The 25,415-nt window shown below is 44.6% G+C and overlaps 2 protein-coding genes across 8 annotated transcripts in view; both read right to left on the bottom strand.

The window, feature by feature from the left end:
* Positions 1-2,118, bottom strand: part of PLCH1 (phospholipase C eta 1) — a 140,428-nt gene extending 138,310 nt beyond the window's left edge. For 3 of the 6 annotated variants that reach the window (XM_081910677.1, XM_081910685.1, XM_081910682.1), the window contains exon 1: positions 1,728-2,115. The gene's annotated coding sequence lies outside the window, so the exon portion shown is untranslated. Of the gene's footprint in view, positions 1-1,727 lie in introns of all 6 variants that reach the window. The other 3 variants (XM_081910686.1, XM_081910679.1, XM_081910681.1) reach the window with 3 other exon arrangements.
* A 9,323-nt stretch (positions 2,119-11,441) lies between these two features.
* Positions 11,442-25,103, bottom strand: LOC309369915 (protein C3orf33). Of its 2 annotated transcripts, XM_081911387.1 has the most exons (6): positions 24,900-25,103; positions 21,459-21,518; positions 18,379-18,411; positions 16,413-16,566; positions 13,789-13,949; positions 11,442-13,216 (listed from the first exon to the last, which is right to left on the bottom strand). In XM_081911387.1, the coding sequence occupies exons 1-6, from the start codon at positions 25,086-25,088 to the stop codon at positions 12,950-12,952; spliced, it is 864 nt and encodes a 287-aa protein (XP_081767513.1). In that variant the 5' UTR covers positions 25,089-25,103; the 3' UTR covers positions 11,442-12,949. The 2 variants fall into 2 exon arrangements, with proteins under 2 accessions (XP_081767513.1, XP_081767514.1); XM_081911388.1 differs by lacking the exon at positions 18,379-18,411.
* Positions 25,104-25,415: the final 312 nt, after the last annotated feature.

Here is a 25,415-nt window from a genome sequence, read left to right as displayed (position 1 = left end):
TTGTAGGGAAGTAGAGCAGTGCAAAGTTTTCCTAGACACCCCTAAAGTTCTACAGAAGTTAATGGAACTTACACATGTGCAAAGAGAACATTTTGGCTTTCCTTCTAAATTGCATTTGCCTTAAATAAATAGTAGCTAACAGTTTTACTACCAACAACAACAACAATAGCCCCACATTTATACAGCGCTTTCAAGTGTTCATTTCCTTGGAAGTAATCCCCAATTGAAATAACCTGGGATTCACTTCCAAGCCTAGAATGACATAACTTCTCACTTACAGCACTTCTTTTAATTTACAAAGTGCTTTACAATATTGATTATCCTTGCCCACAACAATTGCAAAATGCTTTGAGGATGGGTGGCTGTTGTTGGGTTGTTGTTGTTTACAATCAAGTGGTATATAAACTGGATGAAATACAATACTAATAATATATCTCAGGCCGCTTTTCTCCCCATTTTACAGGTTGCAAACTGAAGCAGAGAGCTGTTGACTTTGCCAGTCACTTAGGATGATGCTGTGCAAGTGGCACAAAATCCAAGCCTGCTTTCTCACTCACTCACTCATTCACACTAAATTCAGCTGAAAGGCTTCTGGTCCATATTTTAACCTTAGAATCCTGGACCAGCCTGATCAAACACAGTCAATGCAGGACAATTTATCACAAAGATCAACGAGCGTTTGTGAGAATACACGCTGCCTGGAAGCTGATCCTGGCCACCAGCTTCTCCTTGACTTGTTATCTCTCTCTCTCTCTCCCTCCAAAACATGCAACAAAGGGAGCTCTCCAACCCCCAACCGCAGAGGGAGGGAGAGGAGAAAGAAGCTGCCAACAAGGGTGATGGTTTTCTGGTGGGGAGAAACCCTTTGGTGAGAGCAGCTCCAAGCAATGACCTTTTTCCTGGCAGGAACCAGGGACGATCTGGAAAACCAGATGGGAGACAATAAAGACACGCTCTTCCCATTTGGCTCCCAAACGACTTTTTACAAGAGGTGAGCTGCAAGCCGGGAAGATGGGATGGCAAAATTCTCCTACCCCCACCTTCCCCTTCCCATCCATCAGCTTCCACTGGTTCCAACCGTAGCCGGTTAATCCTCTGCACGCTTTCTTGCAGTGGCGCAAGTAGCCCAACAGTCCCGGTGGGACTTTACTTTCCAGCAAACATGCACAGGAGCGGAGGATTAAGATTTGCGGTGTCCTTGCTTATTTGAAGATGCCGTTGCAGCTTGCCAAAGGTAGTTGCAAATTTACGTTCCATCTTAAATTAACGCGCTTCGGCCGGGGTTGTTGTTGCAGGATCGGAGACACGATCCGCCGGGGTATTTCCCAGGAATTCAGGGGAGCTTCTCTTTTCGCCCCGATGGGGCGCAGGTGAATTTTGAGGCAAAAAAAAAGACCACCTTACATTTTCAGCAATGCAAAGAGGGACTCGGCGTAGATCACCCTACTTGGATCCAGTGGGGAGTGTTCACATTGCAGATTTAGCCCCCTACCCATGGGCGTAGCCAAGGGGGGGCAGCTGCGTCCCCCAATCAATAAAAAACATATTTAACTGAGGTTCTGCCCCCCCCCCAACAAAAATCCTGGCTACGCCCATGTGGTTGCCCCCTCCTAATAGACAAAGTGGCTGCGAGGCTAGCCTCCCCAAAGCCCCCTTCCAACGGCTTATAGCTCCAGGAGGTCGCCCCCTCGCAAAGCCCCTCAGTCTTCTGCAGGATTCGCACTCACCTCTCGGTTCCCAGCTTCGGGACTTTTGCTGCTTCTTCTTATTATTATTACTCCGCCGCCCAGAATTAGGCTTGGCTTTGTAGGGTTTCTGCAGTACTTTCCGGAGATCCGCGCCGGCACCAGCTCGCTTCGGCTGCCGCCACAACCTGCTTTTCTCATTCAAACATACAACAAACCACCCCCGACGGCGCGGCGGAGGGCTGAGAAACCCGGCCTGGATTCTGCCGGATGGGGATTCCCAGGTCAGCGTGCAGGGACACTTGCCAGAAGTGAATTAACTTCTCTTACATTTCACTTAGCAGATGCCGGAGCTAAAATTGGATTGACTGCTACAGTACCTTATCTTACACGGTGTCATTACTCCGTGCAATTGTTGTAGACAGCAGGTAAAACATCTGGGCTCCCCCACCTCAGCTTTTTGATGAAGCAGCTTTTTGATGAAGGAAGCACCCGCAGGTTCCCCCCCCCCCCGACAGTTCCAAGGAAAAGGGGTTGCAAGCAGAGCCGGATTTACGTATAAGCTAAACAAGCTATAGTTTAGGGCCCCACACTCTTGGGGGCCCCCAAAAAAAATTAAAGGGAAAAAATGAATGCACATTTCCAAAATATAAGATGAAAAACAAATAAAACAATTCCTACATACAGCAACAGTGTTTTGTGTTGTGTAGGCTCCTATGATGTAAGTCATGTGCCCCGCCTGCTAACCTGCTCCCTCAAATATCACTGGTTTGCTCATTTCTATATATAGGGTGCCTACATTCTGCATGGACTAGTTGCATGGTAACATGCGCAAATGGCTTTAGATACCTATTAGGTCCATAAATTACCATATAGCATATATTCAACAGAAAAAACAACGACAATTTGTTGTTGGCAAAGGACAGCTGGAAGTATAAAGGGCCCCATTACCTTCAGTAGCTTAGGGCCTCATCAAACCTAAATCCGGCTTTGGTTGCAAGGGAGAAAGAGCAGAGATCAATCAGTACAAAAAGAATACTTTAAAAAAGAGAGAGTTGAGTAGGGAGGGTGAGGCGAGCATCAAGACAGGCACAGCTTTTCCGCAAAGCAGGACCAATGTGGCCAGTGCCAGGTTAGTACTCAGGAAATCCAGATTCAAATCTCCACTCAGTAGTTTAGTTCATTGGGTGACCTTAGGCTAGTAACACACACAGTGTAATCCTAACTTACCCTTACAAGGTGGTTTTTCTTGGGAGGATAGAATCAGGGGAAACCGTGGGCCTTGCCTTGAGCCCTTTGGAGGAAAGGCAGAGAATAAACGTACAAGAAAAATAAAAGAGGCCATAGCAGGAAACGCCATCTCTTTGGTGTTGCTGCAAGGCCCTTCTTCAGCCAGGCCTCAGTCTCCTTTTTGTGCCACATTATATACTGCCCCAACACGGGTGGCACTGTAGGTTAAACCACAGAGCCTAGGACTTGCCGATCAGAAGGTCAGTGGTTCGAATCCCTGCAATGGGGTGAGCTCCCATTGCTCGGTCTCTGCTCCTGCCAACCTAGCAGTTCGAAAGCATGTCAAAGTGCAAGTAGATAAATAGGTACCGCTCCAGTGGGAAGGTAAGCAGCACTTCGCCAGAAGTGGCTTAGTCATGCTGGCCACATGACCCGGAAGCTGTACACCGGCTCCTTCGGCCAATAAAGCGAGATGAGCACCACAACCCCAGAATCGGCCACAACTGGACCTAATGGTCAGGGGTCCCTTTACCTTTACCTATATACTGCCCTACCAGATATGGGGAAATGTGTGAGAGCCAGTGTGGTGTAGTGGTTAAGAGTGGTAGTCTTGTAATCTGGGGAACCGGGTTCGCGTCTCTGCTCCTCCACATGCAGCTGCTGGGTGACCTTGGGCCAGTCACACTTCTCTGAAGTCTCTCCGCCCCACTCACCTCACAGAGTGTTTGTTGTGGGGAAGGAAGGGAAAGGAGAATGTTAGCCGCTTTGAGATTCCTTAAAGGGAGTGAAAGGCAGGATATCAAATCCAAACTCCTCCTCTTCTTCTTCTTCTTCTTCTTGTGTACTAGAAAACACTCACTGCTCACTACAAAATTCTCCAAAGCCGTTAAGTATCTCCAGCCACCACTAGAAATGTCAGTGATCAATAGCAGACAAGTCAAATAAAAAAGTCAACAACTTGACATGACACTATCACATTCCTACTACAAAAATGCATGGGTTGTTTTTTTAAAAAATAATAAAACAACAACACAGTGGAGTTCCATCTTTGCACATGTTGCTTTTCATTTTGTGGACACTCCAGTACTGCCTGGAGAAATCCAGTGCCAGGAATTCCGGCGTATCCCTGCCTCCTTACCCAATTCAACCTGCCTCTATTGTTTGCTGGTTCAAAGTCTGCTTGGAGGAACTGAGCAGCTTTTCATTCACCTATTTCAAATTCTCCTCCAGTGAGAAAGCCAAGGAAGTTTGGGGCACATTGTTTAAGCAACTGCCAGATAAATCACAGTGAAATCTCAATACTGAAAAATGAAAGCTTATATGGAAAACTGCCCCAACCAAACACCCAGGTCCGCCCCCCCCCCCCGTTCCTTCTAGTGCAGAGCATAACAATATTGATTTGCATCACGTTTTATGACAGGTTAATGAACAAATAATAGTATCTATTACCAAGCATTCTTAAATAGGGTGTTTCAAGCATTCGAGCTGCCTCTCCGTATTTTGGCTCAGTAATCCTTGCAACAGCATCTTAGACAGCATCCTAGACAGCAACTTAAAAAGCAGAGACATCACCTTAAAGCTATGGTTTTCCCAGTAGTGATGTATGGAAGTGAGAGCTGGACCATAAAGAAGGCTGATCACCGAAGAATTGATGCTTTTGAATTATGGTGCTGGAGGAGACTCTTGAGAGTCCCATGGACTGCAAGAAGATCAAACCTATCCATTCTTAAGGAAATCAGCCCTGAGTGCTCACTGGAAGGACAGATCCTGAAGCTGAGGCTCCAATACTTTGGCCACCACATGAGAAGAGAAGACTCCCTGGGAAAGACCCTGATGCTGGGAAAGATGGAGGGCACAGGGAGAAGGGGATGACAGAGGACAAGATGGTTGGATAGTGTTCTGGAAGCTACCAGCATGAGTTTGACCAAGCTGCAGGAGGCAGTGGAAGACAGGAGTGCCTGGCGTGCTCTGGTCCATGGGGTCACGAAGAGTTGGACACGACTAAACAACAACAACAATCCTTGCAACAACCCTGTGAGATGGATTTTAAAAACCATGTGCAGGTGGGCATGGTACGGGAAGGAGGTTCCAAGAGAGTGGTGGTTTGCTTGAGGGTTTGCAAAACCGTTGCCCTCCAGATCTTGATGGACCACAACTCACCACTGGCTGGGACGTATGGGACTTGGGAATCCCAACGGCACATGTAGTTCCTAAAGCCATGCGCAGAGTAAGCCTAAACATGTTTGCGCAGAATTAAGTCTGCATCCTTAATGTATGTACAAGGACTGCAGCTGTAGCCAGTTCACAGCTGCGGTGAGGTCTAAGCAAAGCATTCTCTAGCCAGTTTGCTGCATCTACTCTTCTGTTTATTATGAGGGAGAATCTAAGAAACTGTGCAAGTTTCTTGGGGGGAGAGGCATCACTCTTGTACTTAACACTGGCTGCAAAAGAGAATTATTGTCAGTCTGATTTGCCAGCTTAGGAGACAGCTTTGAGGAAGGGAGGGTGGAGGGGGAGAACTGTGACCTCTAGGAGCAGCTAGCTTAAGTTTCACCTTTTCATCCCTGTCCAGCGAGGGACTGGCTGAAACCATAGAAACAGCCCATTGATGTCATTCCATTCAACTCAAGTGACTGCAATTTCATAGCAAAAGCATCTCAGGACCCCCACCCCCAGTGAAGAAACTTTATCCAAAGGTAATTGGATGTGTCATGGTTGGGAAGTTGTGTGTCTCTATAATGCCAACAAAGCAAGTCCCCGCTGGAATTGGGTACCTTTTATCACCCCTGCTAAAATAGCAAGAGACTTGCCAGAGAAATAGTCTACCTGCCCGCAAGGATTTCCTATCTCACACCGAAGTAATTTGACCAGATATTTCTGGTCCTTGGCAAACACTAGCTTAGTGGTCTATCCAAACGGAATAGAAATGTTCCTTTTGGGAACCAAAAGAAGGCAAAGCTACCTTTTCTTAAAAGATACGATAAAATCCTGAAGTTCTTCAAATCAACAATAGAATGCCCCCAGATCAGGATTTCATTCCACTTTTAGCTTGGGAATCCTGCTCTAAAGCCATGCTTTAAACAGTTGAACAATTTAAAATAATTGTGCAGAGTAATGACTAATAATAATAATAATTAGTTTACATATGCTTCAGGTTACAGACTCCGCTAACCCAGAAATAGTACCTCGGGTTAAGAACTTTGCCTCAGGATGAGAACAGAAATTGTGCAGTTGCAGCACAGCGGCAGCGGGAGGCCCCATTAGCTAAAGTGGTGCTTCAGGTTAAGAACAGTTTCAGGTTAAGAACGGACCTCCAGAACGAATTAAGTACGTAACCAGAGGTACCACTGTATAATCATCCTTTAAACCATTTCTGTACCACAATATGGCAAACTGAGGCAACAAATGTTACAAAAATATACAATAAAACTATTCATACAAATTACTAAGAAATATATACGGTTATCAATTCCTTCTCCTCCTGACATTCTACCCCACTCAGCACCTCCTGGCTCTCACCAAGGGCCCAGCCCTACAAGTCAGCTTCCCAAACCTCACAGCAAAGAGGGTCCCTGGAATCTGCTGACATCCGTCCCCTCTAGGCTTTCTTTTATGGGCAGACACCAAAGTTGATGGCGCTTCCTCAGTCATGTTCCCTTCAGCAATGTCCCAATCCCCATCTAGAGACAAGGCTTATTTCTGCATGAAGTTCCCTTTGCCCACACCATTCAGATCACTACCTATCGCAGGTCTAAAGTGGGTTTATTTATTTTCAACTATGTGCTCTAAGCAAATTGATACCTACAATAAGCAGAGTAAGAGCCTCTTTCCCCGCCTAAAGGAAATCTATCCGGCATGCTACATCGCAAAACAGAACGCTGCAAGCATTCTGAAGCACTGTCTTCCCCCTTCCTTTTATTAATTAGCTAGGTTTCCTTTCACGGCTGTCCTTTTTTTTTCTACTCCGACTGAAGTTCACCACTACAACCCCTTACATGGATTTCAGAATCATCAGCCGACAGGTTTCCAAGCATTACTCCCTCATCAGTAGGACTTGAAACTTGGGTTTTACAAAGTGACTTGAGTCTCGACGATGGTTTCATTCGCTATTCCACTTACCACAAAAGTAAAATGTGTGCAGTCGACCAATTCTTGCAATGGAATAACGGAAGAGGCAAACATGTATCTAGATAGAAGTTTGGAAGTATTATGTCCACCAGCCACTGAGGCCACCATGAAGGAATTTATCGCATTCCCAGACTTTTAACAGCAGGGTTGCTGCAGTCATGCTGTTTTTTCCAGGACTTTTTACTATCTTCACCCCAGCAATGAATCTTCACTTAATCACTGAAGATGCTGCTACACAGTAAAAATAGATGTTGATGAACTCTCCAGAGTTCCCCAATTCAGTTTCCCCACCTGGTTGCCACAAAGTTGCTTGTTTCTACCCTTGTTGTTTCCAAAATGTACAGGGAAAGGCTGTGCAGGTTTCAAAGCACAGCACAAAGAAACTCTTCCCCCAACTGATATTTAATAAAAGCTTGACTAAAAGAGGGAAGCAATTGTAAAATACATTATTTCTAAAGTTTAGGCTAAGTTTCATTTGCCCTCTTCAAGTCCTGTAAACCAAATTGGTCAGACCACACCTGGAACACCATGTCCAGTTCTGGACACCACAATTTAAGAAGGATGCTGACAAGCTGGAATGTGTGCAGAGGAGGGCAACCAAGATGATCAAGGGTCTGGAAGCTAAGCCTTGCGAGGAACGCTTGAAGGAGCTGGGTATGTTTAGCCTGGAAAAGAGGACAACGAGAGGAGATATGATAGCCATCTTCAGATGGAAGAGGGAGCAAGCTTCTTTTCTCCTGCTCTGGTGGTTAGGATTTAAACCAATGGTTTCAAGTTCCAGGAAAGGAGATTCCTGATAAACATTCGGAAAAAACTTTCTGACAGTAAGAGCTGTTCGGCAGTGAAACAGACTCCCACGAGAGGTGGTGGACTCTCCTTCCGAGGAGGTTTTTAAGCAGAGGTAGGGTGGCCATCTGTCATGGATGCTTTCGCTGAGATTCCTGCATTGCAGGGGGTTAGACTAGATGACCCTTGGCTCCCTTGCAAGTCTACAATTCTATGACTCTTTAAGATGGTCCTGGCTCTCAGAACTCAAGAGAGGAGGTTGTTTTCCATGCTAGATCCCAGTCTAACCAGTTCGATACTCTCTCCAGCACATGCATGACACTACCACCATGTATGCAAGTCCTTAAACCAGAGCTGTAGCTTGGGGGGGGGGAGGTGCTAGCCAGACTTTTGCCCCAGGTGACGCCTCCAGAGAGGTGCCACTGAGGCCCCCAGTCTGTGTGTGCGCACGTGAGGGGATGCCAACTGGGTCTTTGACCCAAGTGAAATAAAGCCTAGTTTCGCCCCTGAACACATTCACAGTTCCTCTTCTGCAATAGTGTGGCTCTGCAAGAAGGGGGAATATGCTCTGCTCTACAGTAAAGGTAAAGGGACCCCTGACCATTAGGTCCAGTTGTGGCCAACTCTGGGGTTGCGGCGCTCATCTCGCTTTATTGGCCGAGGGAGCCGGCGTACAGCTTCCGGGTCATGTGGCCAGCATGACTAAGCTGCTTCTGGCGAACCAGAGCAGCGCATGGAAATAGCTTTTACCTTCCCACCGGAGCAGTACCTATCTATCTACTTGCACTGTGTGCTTTTGAACTGCTAGGTTAGCAGGAGCAGCGACTGAGCAACAGGAGCTCACCCCGTCGCGGGGATTCGAACCGCCGACCTTCTGATCGGCAAGTCCTAGGCTCTGTGTTTTAAACCACAGTGCCACCTGTGTCCCTTTACAGTCCTAGCCAGCAAACCTGCTTCTCCGCTGTCTTTCAGCTGGTGGGAGAGCGCAGGGGTGGGGGCGATATGCGTGCTTTCCCAAATTAATTTTAGAACACAAGTGCACTCTGAGAGACATTAGTGATAGATTGAGTTCAGCATCTCTTTCAATGCCAAGCTATTAATTCTAAAGTTTGCTTGACAAAGAAATACACACATACATACACAGTGTTTAAACAGTGGCATCATTTTCAGAAAGGAGCAAAACCTGACCGGCAGCAACAGCCCAACCTTCCCCAGATTTCTGCTCTCAGTATGGTTTTGGACTCCCGACTCTCGTCAGACCCAGGCAGCATGGCCAATAGGCAAGAAGGGATTTGTAGTCCGGAACATCTAAAAGTTGCCAGGTTAAGCAAGGGTGGTCTACGGAGTGTGGGAACAGATGCTGGAAGTAGCCTACAGAGATGCAAACTGATGGCATTGTTGGCCAACACAAGACTACCAGAAGCAAGGCTTGAACCTTCCTTCCTTCTCCGCAATCACTGCTCATCAGTCAAAATTGCCTCATAGCATGAGGAATGATCCTTGAGTTATTAGTAGAAATTGACTGAAATGTTGCTAGCAAATATAACAGAAGTGGATGCTCGTCTCACGTAGAGACAAGATGTTTGGTGCCAAAAGCAGCCAAGCCACTTAAAATTCATTTTCAAAAGTTACCTCTCGAAACATTCAAAAGGCGTATATTTTTAGGTTGTTGTCTAATATTCCTGGTAGGTAATGAAAGCAATGTACATGACATTTATTTTCTTCTTCTTTAAATAACTCCTACAGGTGAAAACCTGTAGGAGAAACTTGTGGGTGAAAACTTACAGGTGAAACTCCTACAGGGACGCGGGCGGCGCTGTGGGTTAAACCACAGAGCCGAGGACTTGCTGATCCGAAGGTCAGCGGTTCGAATCCCCATGACGGGGTGAGCTCCCATTGCTTGGCCCCAGCTCCTGCCAACCTAGCAGTTCGAAAGCATGAAGTGCAAGTAGATAAATAGGTACCGCTCCGGTGGGAAGGTAAACAGCATTTCCACGCACTGCTCTGGTTCGCCAGAAGTGGCTTAGTCATGCTGGCCACATGACTGTACACCAGCTCCCTCGGCCAATAAAGCAAGATGAGCGCCACAACCCCAGACTCAGCCATGACTGGACCTAATAGTCAGGGGTCCCTTTACCCTTTACCTTACAGGTGAAATGCTTGCAAAAACAACAACACAAATACTTAAAGTTTATCCACATCTGCCTGAAATTCCATTAGTGTAATATAAAAGCACAACTTTATTCTATGCAAAAAAAGAAAAGAAAAAATGGGGCTGGGGAGGGGAAACACGGAACAGAATATGGCATTATTTCTGACATAAGTAGCAAAAAACAATGAGCCTTGGGTCTGATCCAGAAATGCTACACAGCAGAACTACTCGGTGTTATCAGTAGTTTTGAGTTTTGGGAGCAGAGTTGGGGGGGGGGGAGAAGAAGGGAAAGGAAACTCCCAGCTTTGAATACCCTGCCTCCAGCTGCACTCCTATCCCTTCCTTAATGGGAAAGCCCAGCTTCTTTTGAAAGACAGTTCAGGTCTTCATCAGGAGCTAAGATGACACAACAGAACTACAGAGCCTTACAAAGTGTTGGTGCTGACCTTTAAAGCCCTAAATGGCCTCGGTCCAGTATATCTGAAGGAGCATCTCCACCCCCATCGTTCTACCCAGACACTGAGGTCCAGCACCGAGGGCCTTCTGGTGGTTCCCTCACTGCGAGAAGCCAGGTTACAGGGAACCAGGCAGAGGGCCGTCTTGGTAGTGGTACCCTCCCTGTGGAACACCCTCCCACCAGATGTCAAAGAGAACAACAACTACCAGACTTTTAGAAGACACCTGAAGGCAGCCCTGTTTAGGGAAGCTTTTAATGTTTGATGTATTACGGTATTTTAATATTTTGTTGGAAGCCGCCCAGAGTGGCTGGGGAAGCCCAGTCAAATGGGCAGGGTATAAATAAATTATTGTTATTATTACATACTGCATGGATGCATATTTTCATTCGTCCTTCATACTGCATGGGTGTTTTGCAATCGGCACAGCTGCTGCAATGAAAAACCTAGTTTTGGGTTCGCTGAGAGGCGTGGAGGGGTGGAAGCACTGTGCACTGCCTCAAAAACAAATACTAAAAAGGCATTGTCAAGACAGCCAAGGACTGTCCAGGAAGGACATGATTATTGTTCAGTGCAGTTAACAAAGCCCCTGCCAAGACCCCCCCCTTTCCAATTTTATGCCTCTTAGCTGAGAAAGGATCCAGCTCAATTCCTCAACTCTTTCTCCACTCTTCTGTTGATACACCCATGCACATAGTACTAATTATTAGGAGTCATAAACAATAATGACAGTCTCAGGTAATATGGCACTGCCTATTGATTTATCCTTTCGACAAGACATAAGGGAAGGTCCTGAGATGCAGGCTCACAAAAAGGGCTTCCCTCACTGTTGGCAACCACAAAATTTGTGCGTGCACCAAGGGCCAGTAACAGATGCTCTGTGCACATACAAACCACATTTTTAGTTGTGATGCTTTCAGCTATACGGCTAAGGAACAAGATATTAGGGAATTTCCAAGAGAGGAAAAGGTCACTTCATTTGTTCAAGGTATAGAAATATGTAACTAAGTATGTTAAGCTTTTAATGTCTATATATATACGACATACTCCTTTCAAGGGAGCCATTTGCAAAAATTATACAGGACAACAGGAGAAATACTATGTTTAATCCTCCGTGTACAATATTATCATATTCTAGATTGTTTAGCAAGATTATTAAAACAGTAGCCTTATCATCGGGCCGCCAAATTCTAGCTAAGTATATAAATTAAATGGTTCAGAACAAACAGGCATACATAATGTTCCACCAAAGTAAACATGAGTCAAGTGCTCAGATCTTATGATCATCAATCAGGTCAATAAATCTTGGCAAGAATACATAACGAAGGTCATACAGGAATGAATTTCCATTTCAATGGAACTTTGAAGCAAGAGAGTACAATTGGCACTGCAACCTTAGAAAGCAGTTCAAAAGCCATGTAAGCAGTGTCCCTTTACTTTTAAATCTGTTCAGCTCCTATGGAACCATGCAAGGCCTAACTCACGCAGGCCACAACTATGTGCAGTGGTTTGTAATGCTACCATGTAGGCACTGCTCAGTAGAGGATGGAAAGCTGTTCATGAAAAGCTGTTTCCCTACACGGTTCGGTGGATTTCAGCCAAACAATCACAACTCACATAGATAGCACAGAACATGGCGCAGTAACCCACACATCAGTTGCATTAGAACCAAACCTCAGAATACAACCAGAATCAAGTGAAAGCAACTTCTTCTAGAACAGTCCTGGTATATTCCCAGGGGCTAAAACCAAGAACTGTGATTCCGATTTTTAAAGCTCGTGCATGGCGCAATGTATGATACCACACACTTGTAATGTCCCTGGGAACAGAGACTACAGAGCCCACTGGTGGCAAATGCCCACGTTTTCAGTTGATGGCAGCACCAATGTCAAATTGCATCAGTTTACAGCATAGGTGTTGTGCTCATGCTGATGCCATGAACCAAAAGAGCATTTAGGAATTCAAGTTACTGTTCAGTACATTACCACTTCATCACAGGCTAATGCAGCAGAAGAAATCAGCACTAGCTGATTAAGAATGGTGGTTCCCAATCCTAGGAGCTGAGCCTATGTTCCACTCACAACCTCACAGGAGAAAAAAAGGCTTCTCCACTCTGTCTGCTGCCTAATTCAGGTGCTCCACGATTAGGGAAGAACTGACAGCAGCCACATGCATGGATGAGACATACCCCAGTTAATTCCAGTATTTCCCTCTATGAAGCAAGCTTTCAGTTTTATTCTCTTGCTGGAATGTTACGTGGCCCAGATTTGGGTCTCTGTTTTTATACTTTTGGATAACTTACATCTGAATCAAACTAATATCTGAATATGCTATGTGCATGTATCTCCTCCAGAAACATGTTCTGCGATGTTTTCGTTTTCTTCCCCTAAGGCAGAAGCCACCAACAGAAGGCCAGGCATTAGTTGTGATATTCTGACAGGAGGAAAATACAGTGTTGCATCCTTCTCCATCTGGTGTGTGTGTGTTCTTCCTCCTCGACAAACCCATCGATTTTAGAGGCGGATGCTTAGCCAGGTTGCAAATTGTTTCAACTTCTGCATGTATCTGTTGTTTCTTATACGCTCTTTCAGCTTGTCAATTAACGTTTCTTCTTTCCAGATTCCTCTATTTTTCCTCACAGCTTTCAATTCAGCTCGAAGGAGCCTCTTGTGGAGTTTCCAATATATCCGGGATTCGTGAGCTAGTCCGTCAATACGAACTGTCTTGCCAAGCCCTCGTCTCAGGATTTCTTCATTTAGGCAGATACTGGAAAATCTACCCTGTTCGGAATAGACATCGATAGCGCTACTGAGTGTCTTACACAAGAATTACAGAAAACAACAGCCACATTAAAGGTAAAGGGACCCCTGACGATTAGGTCCAGTTGTGACCGACTCTGGGGTTGCGGTGCTCATCTCGCTTTATTGGCCAAGGGAGCCGGCATACAGCTTCCGGGTCATGTGGCCAGCATGACTAAGCCGCTTCTGGCGAACCAGAGCAGCGCATGGAAATGCCGTTTACCTTCCCGCCGGAGCGGTACCAATTTATCTACTTGCACTTTGACGTGCTTTTGAACTGCTACATTGGCAGGAGCAGGGACCGAGCAACGGGAGCTCACCCGGTCGTGGGGATTCGAACCGCCAACCTTCTGATCGGCAAGTCCTAGGCTCTGCGGTTTAACCCACAGTGCCACCCACCTTAAAAATATTAAATATGCAGAGATTAAGGGTGCAATTCTATGCATTTTTGCTTGGCAATAAGTCCCAGAGAACACAGAGGGTCTTGAGTATACATGCTTAGGATTAGGTTCCATGGATGCATATCCATTCCTCCTGCCCCCATTTTTATTTACCTTACTTACTACCACAAGGCAATCAAGCGCTGAGTCCTTCCTTCCCAGAAGTTGGAACCACATCATCTGTGGGGGTTTTACCTCTTCTTTCAACCAGACCGTGCCATCTGGTGTTAGCTCCACACCAGCAAGTCTGATCAGCAATAAACCATCTGAATTCCCTAGGGATGCATGCAGAATAACATTGTTTAATTACAACATTATCAGAGACACTTTGTTGGCTTAATAAATCTAAGCAGCTGGGGTTCTGATCTGCTAGGTTTACATGGAAAATTTCCCAGCTTGAGTGAATATTCTTGGTTTTGCAGCTAGAACTGTGGGTTTTGGGGGCTTTTTTTTAAAGTTAACATTTGCCATGGGCTGATAGAGCCAAAGCAACTTCAGAAATCATTTGCCTTGTAATATTTCCAAGATTCTCCATTATTATGGGATTCATGTGGACTCCCTACCAAATTTTGCCTCCAACAGAGTCAAGCAACTCATCAAAGAAAAAATTTATTTGGACTCTAAACAGAGGGACCTTCATTCACTTTTCCAGATGGCATACCCATCCTGGTATCCAATATATAAAACATCTTTTGGGCTGGAGCAATACTTTATTAATCTCATGCTGGGACCACTTAGAAAAGTATTTACAGCTTTGCATTCTCAGTGCATGCCCTCTGCATATGTAATGGAAAGATTTAATAACAAAGACTTTGCATCTGTGAGTCGGGAAACGTGGAGGACATTGAACCCTGTTTGTTATGGTGCCCTTTATATATATATATCCCCTAGACAAAAATTCCTTGACTACATCCTTTGCTCTCTTTCCAACCCACCTCCCCTTGAGCAAATCTCTATTTTGCTGGCTGGCAATAATGCATTTATTACTGCACTGGTTGCAAAATTTGCCTTGGCTGCACGTAATTTGAGAGCTAGGCACCAAGACAAGTATCATAAGGGGAAGTGTGAGATGTGGAGTGCTTAACCTATGCAGGTGTGATTTTTGTATGTTTGCTTTGCTGTTGTTGTGGTTCAGTTTTAAATCAAATATTTGTATTCTACACATTGTGACCAGTTGTGACGGCTTATAGCTTTTAGCTATAATTCATTCATATTTCCAATGATGTGGAATATAGTAACCTTCCATCACCAGAGACCACCTGTACTGTACGGCTTTCTGTATCAAAAGTGGTCGGGATACAGACATGAAAAAGGAAAACATATTTTGACGTTGCTTATTTAAATGGTACAGGCTATACACCTGCTCTGTGCACCTGACAGAACAACACTTGAGGAATGAAAAATACCATAGACAACCCTTGTAAATAATCTCCTGTAAGGAGTGACAGTTAACCTTAGTCTCACAGCATGTGTTTCCAAGGTGTGCAGAAGGCTTGAGAAAATAAGAAGTATGTGCTTCAAATTTTATACTATAAGTACAAGCTGCTCAAGCTGTAACATGTGAAGCAGTCCTCGTTTAGAAAATGTTCACTCTATAGCTAGGATAGGATGGATTATACTTGAAAAATACTAGGACCTCTGTCTTTGAAGTAGGAAAACAGTCAACGGTGCAGTTATTTTCATCTGCGTGACACTGTTATGGAAATACAATGTTATCTCTACATCAAGCCTTGCAGAAGTAAGAAAGGAGCACATGGTAGGTACACTAGTTCTAGAATTCCAGAATCACTACGCTTAAGAATGACTTTTAGCCCAAGGGCTTAGTTATGCTCAGCTCAGTAAGATTTTTGCTACCTTTTCCTTGAACGGTAGACCCCAAGCAAATGGCTTTTGAAATTCTCCTCAGTTGTATCTCATGTAGCATGGGGAAAAAGCAACCCTGAATCGCCTTTGAGTTAAGTGGAACAAGTTGTGCAGCACTTTGGGTCCCTGCTATTCTATTTTCACTTTGCTGGATTTCATTTCCCATGGATTTCTCAAAGAGATTAAGATAGCAATCCTAACCCCACTTCCCTGAGAGCAAGTCTCACTGAATTAAATAAGTAGCTAGGATTGCAGTTAAAGCACTCAAATTCTTTTGCAATGTCTAAGCACACACTGTACAGTGGTACCTCGGGTTACATACGCTTCAGGTTACATACACTTCAGGTTACAGACTCCACTAACCCAGAAATATTACCTCAGGTTAAGAAATTTGCTTCAGGATGAGAACAGAATTTGTGCTCCAGCGGCACGGCGGCAACTGGAGGCCCCATTAGCTAAAGTGGTGCTTCAGGTTAAGAACAGTTTCAGGTTAAGAGCGGACCTCCGGAACGAATTAAGTACTTAACCCAAGGTACCACTGTATTTGCTTTGCGTATGCATTTTCTGGGGATTCCATTCAATGATACCAGGAATACCAGGGATATTATTATCAAAACCAAAAAGTACTCTTGTGGCATAAGCTTTCCTGGGATACAGTCCATTTCATAAAATGCATGAAGTGTTATTCTGAGTTTGTACATACATACCTACATGATTGGGGCGGTGGAATTGTGTGGAAGGGTGAGATCAGGACGAAATGAGTGGAAAGGTACAGACTGTGACAATCATGCTATTAACAGTATCAAGTTTGCAGATAGTTAAATAATGTTTAACTTGGCCACTACGGGCTCACGCATGTCTTTCATCCTACTTACATCTTCTCTGCAAAGATGAAATGATTGGAATTGTAATGGGAACATGTTCAATTTCCAATCCTTGTTCACTTATTCGGTGCAACCGTCCCCGCAGCTTAACGTTCTTCTCTATAAATTCCACTGGTATTTCCATAGCAGTTGCGAATTTGGTTGTCTTTTCATGAAGAAAGGAAAGAGACAGGGGAGGGGGAATAAAAAATGAAGAACTTGTAATGTCCAGATAGATCTCTGTAATTATTTAAATCACATAATAATATACCGGCAAATGTTTCCAAGCTATAACCTGTTACAGGTATCACTCAATGGCAAGTTGTCACTCTATAAACCTATTGTATGAAGCAGTTTAAGACTCTGTCATCCACATATCACAACTCACCTTCAAGCCCCTGACATAGAATGGGCTATACATTGAAACAATTGAAATTTAACATATAATGTCGCCCTATAGACATCCTACTAGCAACGTCCTACTAGCAACTTCGGCACATTTCCCTCAGTGGGATCAGGTCCTCAGCCTCAACTCATCTCAGAAGGAAAAGGAGCCAGGTTTTGGGGGGTGGGGAGGGGAAGAGAAGTATGGAGGGTGGATGCCCACCTCTGAAAAAGCAGTACGGATGTAGGAGAAGCTGGTAAATGGAGCAGGGCCCAGCAGAATAACTAGAGTTTACCACCAGAATGGTCTTTTGCTATGTTGCTCATATCACATCTGGCTTCTATTACTGAGGAGGTCAAGCCACCAGGAATTAATTTATTACCCAATCCTTCTCTCCTGTTGTCCTGCAAGGTCTCTTCACAGAAACAGAAGACCTTGCAAACAACATCCGAAGGTTCTGTAAATAAACATAATGAAACAAGTCTGCTGATTGCGCTTAGTCTGGCTTTCCAAAAGCAACTGACATGACATATTCTTAACATGGAAAATACTCCAGTGAAACCATGTTTGGCCACAGAAACTGCACAGCGCTGACTAATTTAAAATTAAAAACATAGCAAGACCTGCTCACACACTGAAGCTAGGCTACATCTCAACTAGACAAGTTGCATATAAAAACAAAGGGACGCAGGTGGCACTGTGGTCTAAACCACTGAGCCTCTTTGGCCTGCCAATTGGAAGGTCAGCAGTTTGAATCCCCATGACGGAGTGAGCTCCCATTGCTCTGTCCCAGCTTCTGCCAACCTAGCAGTTCAAAAGCACACCAGTGCACGTTGATAAATAGGTACCACTGTGGAGGGATGGTAAACGATGTTTCTGTGTGCTCTAGTTTCTGTCACAGTGTTCTGTTGCAACAGAAGCGGTTGGCCTGAAGCGAGATGAGCGCAGAAACCCCAAAGTCAAATTTGAATGGACTTAACCGTCCAGGGGCCCTTTACCTTTTAAAAACAATGTAAAAGCCCACCCTCGGGCTTGCAAGACACAAGATGAAATTCAAAGCAAGGGCAGAGGTGGGGAAAGGTAAAGGTGGAAGGCTGAGTTGGAGAAAGATGGTGAGCAGCCAAGTTTTGAAGGAGGTGTTTAAATGCAACAATAGGAGCCAGATGGACAGCAGGAGGCAAAGCGTTACAATGGCAAAGAGGGATGAAGTCAGTGAAGTAGTAATGTGTCTCTCACATTGCCATTATCTGCTGTTTTACTCACTGCCAGCTACTACTCATGGTACTGCTGCTACTATTAATATTGCTACTGCTTCACACATACCACTTTTCTGCACTGGCCCTCGCACACAGCCACTCACTATATTACCAGCCCAAGGTGACAGCTCCTGAAAAGAAGAAATCAGGGGCCTGTCAATTTGGTCTTCAGAAATCCCAGTGGGCACATTGAGACATTTGAATCTTGATTGCTTATGGGCCCGTCACTAATTGAACACATGAAACCAATTGCATACGCATACACACACACACACACACACACACGTATCCCGTTCTCCATCTGGGAAGGAGAGTATGTGCCAACCGTATAAGATACCTTTTCTAAAGCAATGTATCTCATCAGATAGTTCTGCGAATAAAACAAAAATCATGTGAAGGCAGATTTTTTTTAAAAAAATTACACAGTGATGCTACTGTCAATCTCATCTGTAAATTACGAACCCACATTTGAACAATATAGGTTTCCACACTGTCAAGAAAATGATTCATATACTCATAGGAGGAGATCGACATAGATCACAAAGTGGAAAACTGCCCAGGAAAGTCAATATTTATTTGCCATGTGCCGGAAGACCCATACAGGTACTGACAAAGGAAGTCAAATACATGTATAATTTAAGAGAAACATCATGGGTGATTTGGGGAGAGAGAAACAACGCAACATAAAATAGCAATGAAAAGTTAATAGAACACATATAAAAGCAGCTGTTTTTACACAGAACAGTCAAGTACAAAGTAGCTAATATCCTAGTGATTTACATCCTTAAAGAAGTGAAGCTTGATTTGGGCCTTCCACGTCAGTTTTCCGCATTTGCTTGCTTAACAAATAAGGATTTGGCTGGGAAATGGCCAAATATGTTTTGTCTGTGAAATACGTGACTAGCCTGGGACACAAACAGAGCCTTGAAACACTAATGTCCAACTAGTCTATTGCGTTTCAAGGAAACACATGAGGCTGTTTTCCAGCCAATCTCTCACAAAGGTTTGTAGGGAAAAGTAACACATGTAAAAGCCATCCCAAATCATGTGAAAAAACGAGAAATGCCTCCCAGATATTCCAGCTGAAATCTGATTATTTTATAATAATTTTTATTGCGGTCCAACAACCCATAACATGGATTCAGAATAAAATACAGATTCAAACCCCCAGGGAAGGGAGACCGAAGCGTTATTTGTTTAGTCATGGGTATGTTGATCTTTGATTCGTATGACTACTGAAAGAAACTTTGCTACGGCCACTGTGATATCACTGGACTTGTCATCCAGAAGATATTTGATATACCGTATTTTTCACCCTATAGGACGCACTTTTTCCCCTCCAAAAATGAAGGGGAAATGTGTGTGCGTCCTATGGGGTGAATGCAAGCTTTCCCCTCTCGCTCTCCAGGCTTCAGGAAGCTATTCGCAAGCCTTGCGAGCCCGCGGGAGTTCCCGCCAGGCTCCCACGGCTTGTGGAGAGCTGCCTCTATCCTGAAGCCTGGGTGCGCTGAGCAGTCGCTCCCGGGCTTCAGGTAGCTCTCTGCAAGCTGTGGGAGGGCTCCCACGGCTTGCGGAGAGCAGCCTGTTCTGGGGGCTGGGGAAGCTTGGGCTTCCCCTGCCCCAGCCCCGTGCCTGGGGGGGAAATAATTTTTTTTCTTCATTTCCCCCCCCCCCCAAATAAACTAGGAGCACCCTATGGGCCGGTGCACCCTATGGGGCGAAAAATACGGTAGTAGGCTTCAGATTGACCCGGCCGATTTGCCAATAGTGGTTTGGGTGACGCTGTGGGTTAAACCACAGAGCCTAGGACTTGCCGATCAGAAGGTCGGCGAATCGAATCCCCATGAGGGGGTGAGCTCCCGTTGCTCGGTCCCTGCTCCTGCCAACCTAGCAGTTCAAAAGCACGTCAAAGTGCAAGTAGATAAATAGGTACCGCTCCGGCGGGAAGGTAAACGGCGTTTCCGTGCGCTGCTCTGGTTCACCAGAAGCGGCTTAGTCATGCTGGCCACATGACCCGGAAACTGTACGCCGACTCCCTTGGCCAGTAAAGCGAGATGAGCGCGCAACCCCAGAGTTGGTCACGACTGAACCTAATGGTCCCAAGTTATTTACTATCGTAAAAAGTGCCGCAAGAGGACCCCACCAGTGCTGATTTGATATGATCAATTCAGCCAAGATAAAGTCATTTCCTGGGGCCTTACCACTCTTCAGGTTCCCAATTAATGTATAGACGTCTTCCACTGTAACCAGTGACAGTGACAGTTCTGCCAAATCGTCATCATAAAAACTGGTGGGGAGATTTGAATTTTCCGTGAATATATTTCTAAAATGGTTCTCCATACCTGAGCTGGAATGGCACAGCTAGGGGCTGGGGAGCTATTGCTCAGGAAACCGGAGACCAGTTTCCAGAAGGGTTTTGCTTCATTGTTTAGCAAGGCATTCAGTTAGAGAGACCAGGCTGCCTTTTTTTTTTTTTTGAAGCCAAAAGGGCTAATACTCTTTTCTAATTTTGAAATAGGTTGGGGGTAAATAGTTTAGACCAGCGTTTCTATAGAGCTACAAGTGAGAGCAGGGTGGAGATCAAAGGTGGTGAACTACCCCAGAAGGAACATGATGTATCTCTCGCCAGAAGTATGAGCCCCCCCAACAAAAAATAGCTTAAGGCAAACTGATATTTCATGCCTGTATTTATATATTCTAGGCCATTTTTATTAACTGAGAAAGTGGAGCAGCTGGATGTCATCTTTTCACAACAAACTGAACAGCCAAAATGTGGTGCACCGTTAAGTATAATGAAATATGTTAAATGAGACCCCCAAAGTCTTGTTTCTAAGAACAAGTGATGATGGGCTTTGACAGGTCTTCTTGTAGAGGAGGGGCCATGAGTGATAAGCCCCTGTTCCATGCATCAGGCAAGCTTACCTAGTTGGCAATTACAACCCTCCCTGAAGGATCTCAATGATTATGTGGATTGATATATGGAGAGATGCTGCTTAAGATATGATGGTGCCCAGGCATTTAAACCTTTTAAAGTCCTAAGAGTGAAAAATCAACAAAGCTTGACAGTTCTGGGAAGGACTCTTAAGTCCTCTTCATTTCAATTGGCCCTGAGTAGATAAAACCACCATTTTAACAGGGAGTAATTTATTTTATATTCATTCTAGTTAGAAAACCGACTGCAGTGAATCTGCCTGTGTTTTCAAATTTCAGCTTACTCTAGGGATCAAGCAGGCTAGAGATCTAAATATTCTGCTAAAAGTACACTTCAGATTGAACAGGCTCAATTACAATAATAGACTTTGGCTAAAAATTACAGATAAGCAAGCAATTACTGCTCATTATTGAACTTGTGCTATGTGTAGCACCTAACCGCTTCAGGCAACTCATAAACGTTATTAAATTCAATACATAACTTACCAATTTTACACTCTTTGCAAGTAAAATTACTCCAGCTATCGCCATTCCAGTACTGATGTTCTGCAGAAAACAACATAATAAATTATTTCATAAAATGTTTAAGTCTCCACTGCATGTCTTTCATTTAACTGAAGCCAGAGCATGCTATCGTTATAAAGAGGAAAGCAAAAAATACATATCTGAGAGCAGCCACAGTTATGTGTCAGAAAGGTTTTCTGACTTAGGTTTCGGTTAATCTAAACAACAACAACGTTTACAAAGAGATCTCAGATTTAGTTTTCTCTAAGCAATCCATTATTTAAAGAAAAAGTTAAATAAATAAAAGTAAAGTAAATGATATAAAATTTATAATTATTTTTGGTCATCTGCTGAATTCATTATCTAGCAGCACAATCCTAACTGGGCCTATTCAGAAGTAAGTCTTATTTAATTCCACATGGCTTACTCCTGGGATTGTATCCCCTCTGCATAAAATTTATATACTACTTGGCAGTAAACTGCAAACAAACCTCAAAGCGACTTTAGAGTAGAGGTTACTTTGGAGTAAATATGCATGGGATTGTGCTAAAATGCAAGTAACGGCAACCCCAAACCTCATGGAAAATAACCAGGACTTCTAAAATGGAAGGGACTCCAAAGGTCATCTAGTTTAACCCCAGCAATTCAGGAATCACAGCTAAAGAATGCCTGGCAGATGGCCACTCAACCTCTGCTTAAAAACCTCCAATGAACGAGAGTCCACCACCTTCCAAGGAAATCCATTTCACTCTCAAAACAGTTACGATCATCAGAAATTCCTTCCTAACATTTAGATGGAATCTTTTTTCTTGTAACTTGAACCCATTGGTTCGAATCCTAACCTCTGGAACAGCAGAAAACAAGTTTGTTCCCTCTTCTATGTGATGACCTTTCAGATACTTGAAGATGGCTATCATATCATCTCTGCCTCTTCTCTAGGCTAAGCATACCCAGTTTCAACCCTGACAGAACTCTGTGGCACCCCACTTCTCACTTGTTCCCAGGATGGCAAGGAACCACTACTGAAACATCTTTGGGTTATGAGTAAATATGCTTAGGAACATATTTTGAACATGGTCATCATAGCATTGTGCACACTAAACTACAAATGATTGACATATCGAATTTGCTTAGAGATGTTGCCATTCTGAAACTGTTGCCCATCACAAATGAGCCAATCTTAGAAAATATGACATATTGAAAATCTATTTTGTTGATTTTTGTTTACTGGTTTTGATCCAGGTTCCGCAGGTAGACCAGCAGAACCCAGAGGTCTCCCATCTGACTCCCAGAATGGCCTCCGGTAACAAGGAACACGCACACACTCATTATTTTGAACCTCAACCACTTTCACTTCCAACTTCCTCTCTCTCCAGAGTGTGAACAGATACTCTTCCACACCTCCTCTCCTTATGCAGCCAGCTTCATATGGGTCTATGCAAGCCTTTGCTGCTGTTCACGCCTTGCCCAAATCTCTGCTAGTGAGAGTGAGTCTAGGCAGGAAGAGCAGCAACTCAGGGAAATGAATTGCAATCGATTAAGCCTATCAATTTTATTTACGGCATGTGCATAAATTTTCATATGAGTATTCTGGGAAACATGGATAGTAGCAAGCTTCCATCTTTTTAATTTTATTTTTAACACACCTTTATGCTCAGGCTTTTCCTGATCATTAGTGCTAGATCTACTGCCCTAGATTTCTTGATCTCCTGATATTTGCATACTTGCATGCTTCAATCCATTCTAAACAACTAGGGAGCAAGCCTCATAAACCAAATTCCTTCTGAGAATTCAGAAGTACCGTAGCTACAGTGGTACCTCGGGTTAAGAACTTACTTTGTTCTGGAGGTCCCTTCTTAACCTGAAACTGTTCTTAACCTGAGGTACCACTTTAGCTAATGGGACCTCCTGCTGCTGCTGCACCACCACACGATTTCTGTTCTCATCCTGAAGTAAAGTTCTTAACCTAAGGTGCTATTTCTGGGGTTAGCAGAGTCTGTAACCTGAAGCATCTGTAACCTGAAGCATCTGTAACCGGAGGTACCACTGTATTGCTTTTGTTTCAACCAAGCAAAATATCTCTTTACTGCAATGGCTTTTAGAACTTCAGCCTTGAAGCTGAAAATATTTTTCAAAAAGGTTGTGATATATGTGCTGGCATAAACCTTAAAATGTGTTTTGTCTGAGGAAAAAAGACAACGTATTGAAGACGTTGCACCGCTGAAGAATTTCCCTCTTGAGACCCCTTGATTCCAGCTGATGTGGTGTAAACCTCCAGTTTAGACAATTAATCAATTAAAAATATTTTGAACAGTTAAAAAGTTGCCTTAATTAATTGAACAGCTTATTTTTTAAAAATTAAACCAAATAAAGCCTAAATCTCCTGTGGTCTTTTAAAAGTGTAATTGCAGCCACGGAGAAGGTCTTTTAAAAGTGTAAATGCAAGCACAATTTAGATCAGGGCTACAGAGCTGGTAGGGTGGCGCTGGGGTCTAAACCACTGACTCTAGGGCAGGCTTCCTCAACCTCGGCCCTCCAGATGTTTTGAGACTACTATTCCCATCATCCCTAACCACTGGTCCTGCTAGCTAGGGATCATGGGAGTTGTAGGCCAAAAACATCTGGAGGGCTGAGTTTGAGGAAGCCTGGTCTAGGGCTTACCAATCGGAAGGTTGGCGGGCATGTCAAAGTGCAAGTAGATAAATAGGTACCACTCCGGCGGGAAGGTAAACGCATTTGCGACTGGACTTAACTGTCAGAGGTCCTTTACCTTTTTTACACACCTGGTGGCTGTGGCATTCAGTTCTTGTCTCCAGAACTATTTCCCAAGTCTGTATCACCCCCGTTCCCCAACCCCTCTTTGCCCCACATGACAAAACACACTTTATACTTTGAAGGAAGAACACGGTTACAAGTTAGTATTTCCTAACATCTTTGAACATCGTTTGACTCCACGAAATCAAACCCTTCCCTCACAAGGAGGACCAAATGTACCCCCCCGTTTTCCCCTCAGCCAGTGAAGAAAATCGTGCGTGTGAGCAAAGGCGGAACCAAAATAGGCCAAAGAGGGGACTCCCATGTTCCTCCCTCCATCCGCACCCGGGTCCCTGTTATAGCCTGGCGCAGCAGAGCTACAAACCAGAACCTGTTCCCGTGCCTCCAGGGCACGCAATCAAAAAGGGAAAGAGCGCCTCTGAGCATATGCTTAGTGCCCATCCCCAAGGATGGTGCGCGGCCACGACATATTTGGAGAAGCAGCAGGGATCCCGGGCTGCAGAAATTCAACATGCCCATTTATTGTCTTGGTCGCCGCTGTTCTGACCTCTTTTCGTTTCAGCCTATCCCCAAAGACCTAGGGGCGAAGGCAAGCAAGCGCGCCTTGCCGAGGCGCCAGCCGGCTCCCTCCCTCGCCACTGCTCCTACCCGGACGAGGGTGAGGTGCTCGTCCGCCCATGCCGAGAGGCGAGAGACGTAATTCGCCGGCTCCCCGCCTCGCTGCCCCGCCATGGCTGACCAGGCGCCGCCACTGCCTGCGCCTTCCTTTCCCCGGGCTTCCGCGCGCACCAGGGCGCAGCGCCGCTTGCCGGACACTTGCAGGAGTCGCGCCTTCATTGCTGCTGCCGCTGCTGCCGCTGCAATAAAAAAGATTCAGTCGACGCCGGTGTTCTTCCTTCTTTCTCCTAGCTTCCCCTTCGTGGTTTGCCGTAAACTGTTTACAGCGCAGTCCTAACTAGGGTTGCCGCCTTTGTTCTGGCCAAATATGGGGGGGGGGGGAAGAGAAGCGATTTTTATTTTTGTATCCGGTGCTGAAGTGTTGTCTTTTGTGGTTTTATATCTTGATTTTATTCTGTGAACCGCCCTGAAACCCCCGTGTATAGGGCGGATATAAATTATAATAATAATAATAATAATAATAATAATAATAATAATAATAATAAT

Source organism: Podarcis melisellensis (genome assembly GCF_964234715.1).
Source record: "Podarcis melisellensis genome assembly, chromosome: 5".
NCBI lineage: Eukaryota > Metazoa > Chordata > Lepidosauria > Squamata > Lacertidae > Podarcis > Podarcis melisellensis.
The sequence above is the reverse complement of the archived record's forward strand: the minus strand, read 5'-3'. Positions and strand labels throughout refer to the sequence as shown.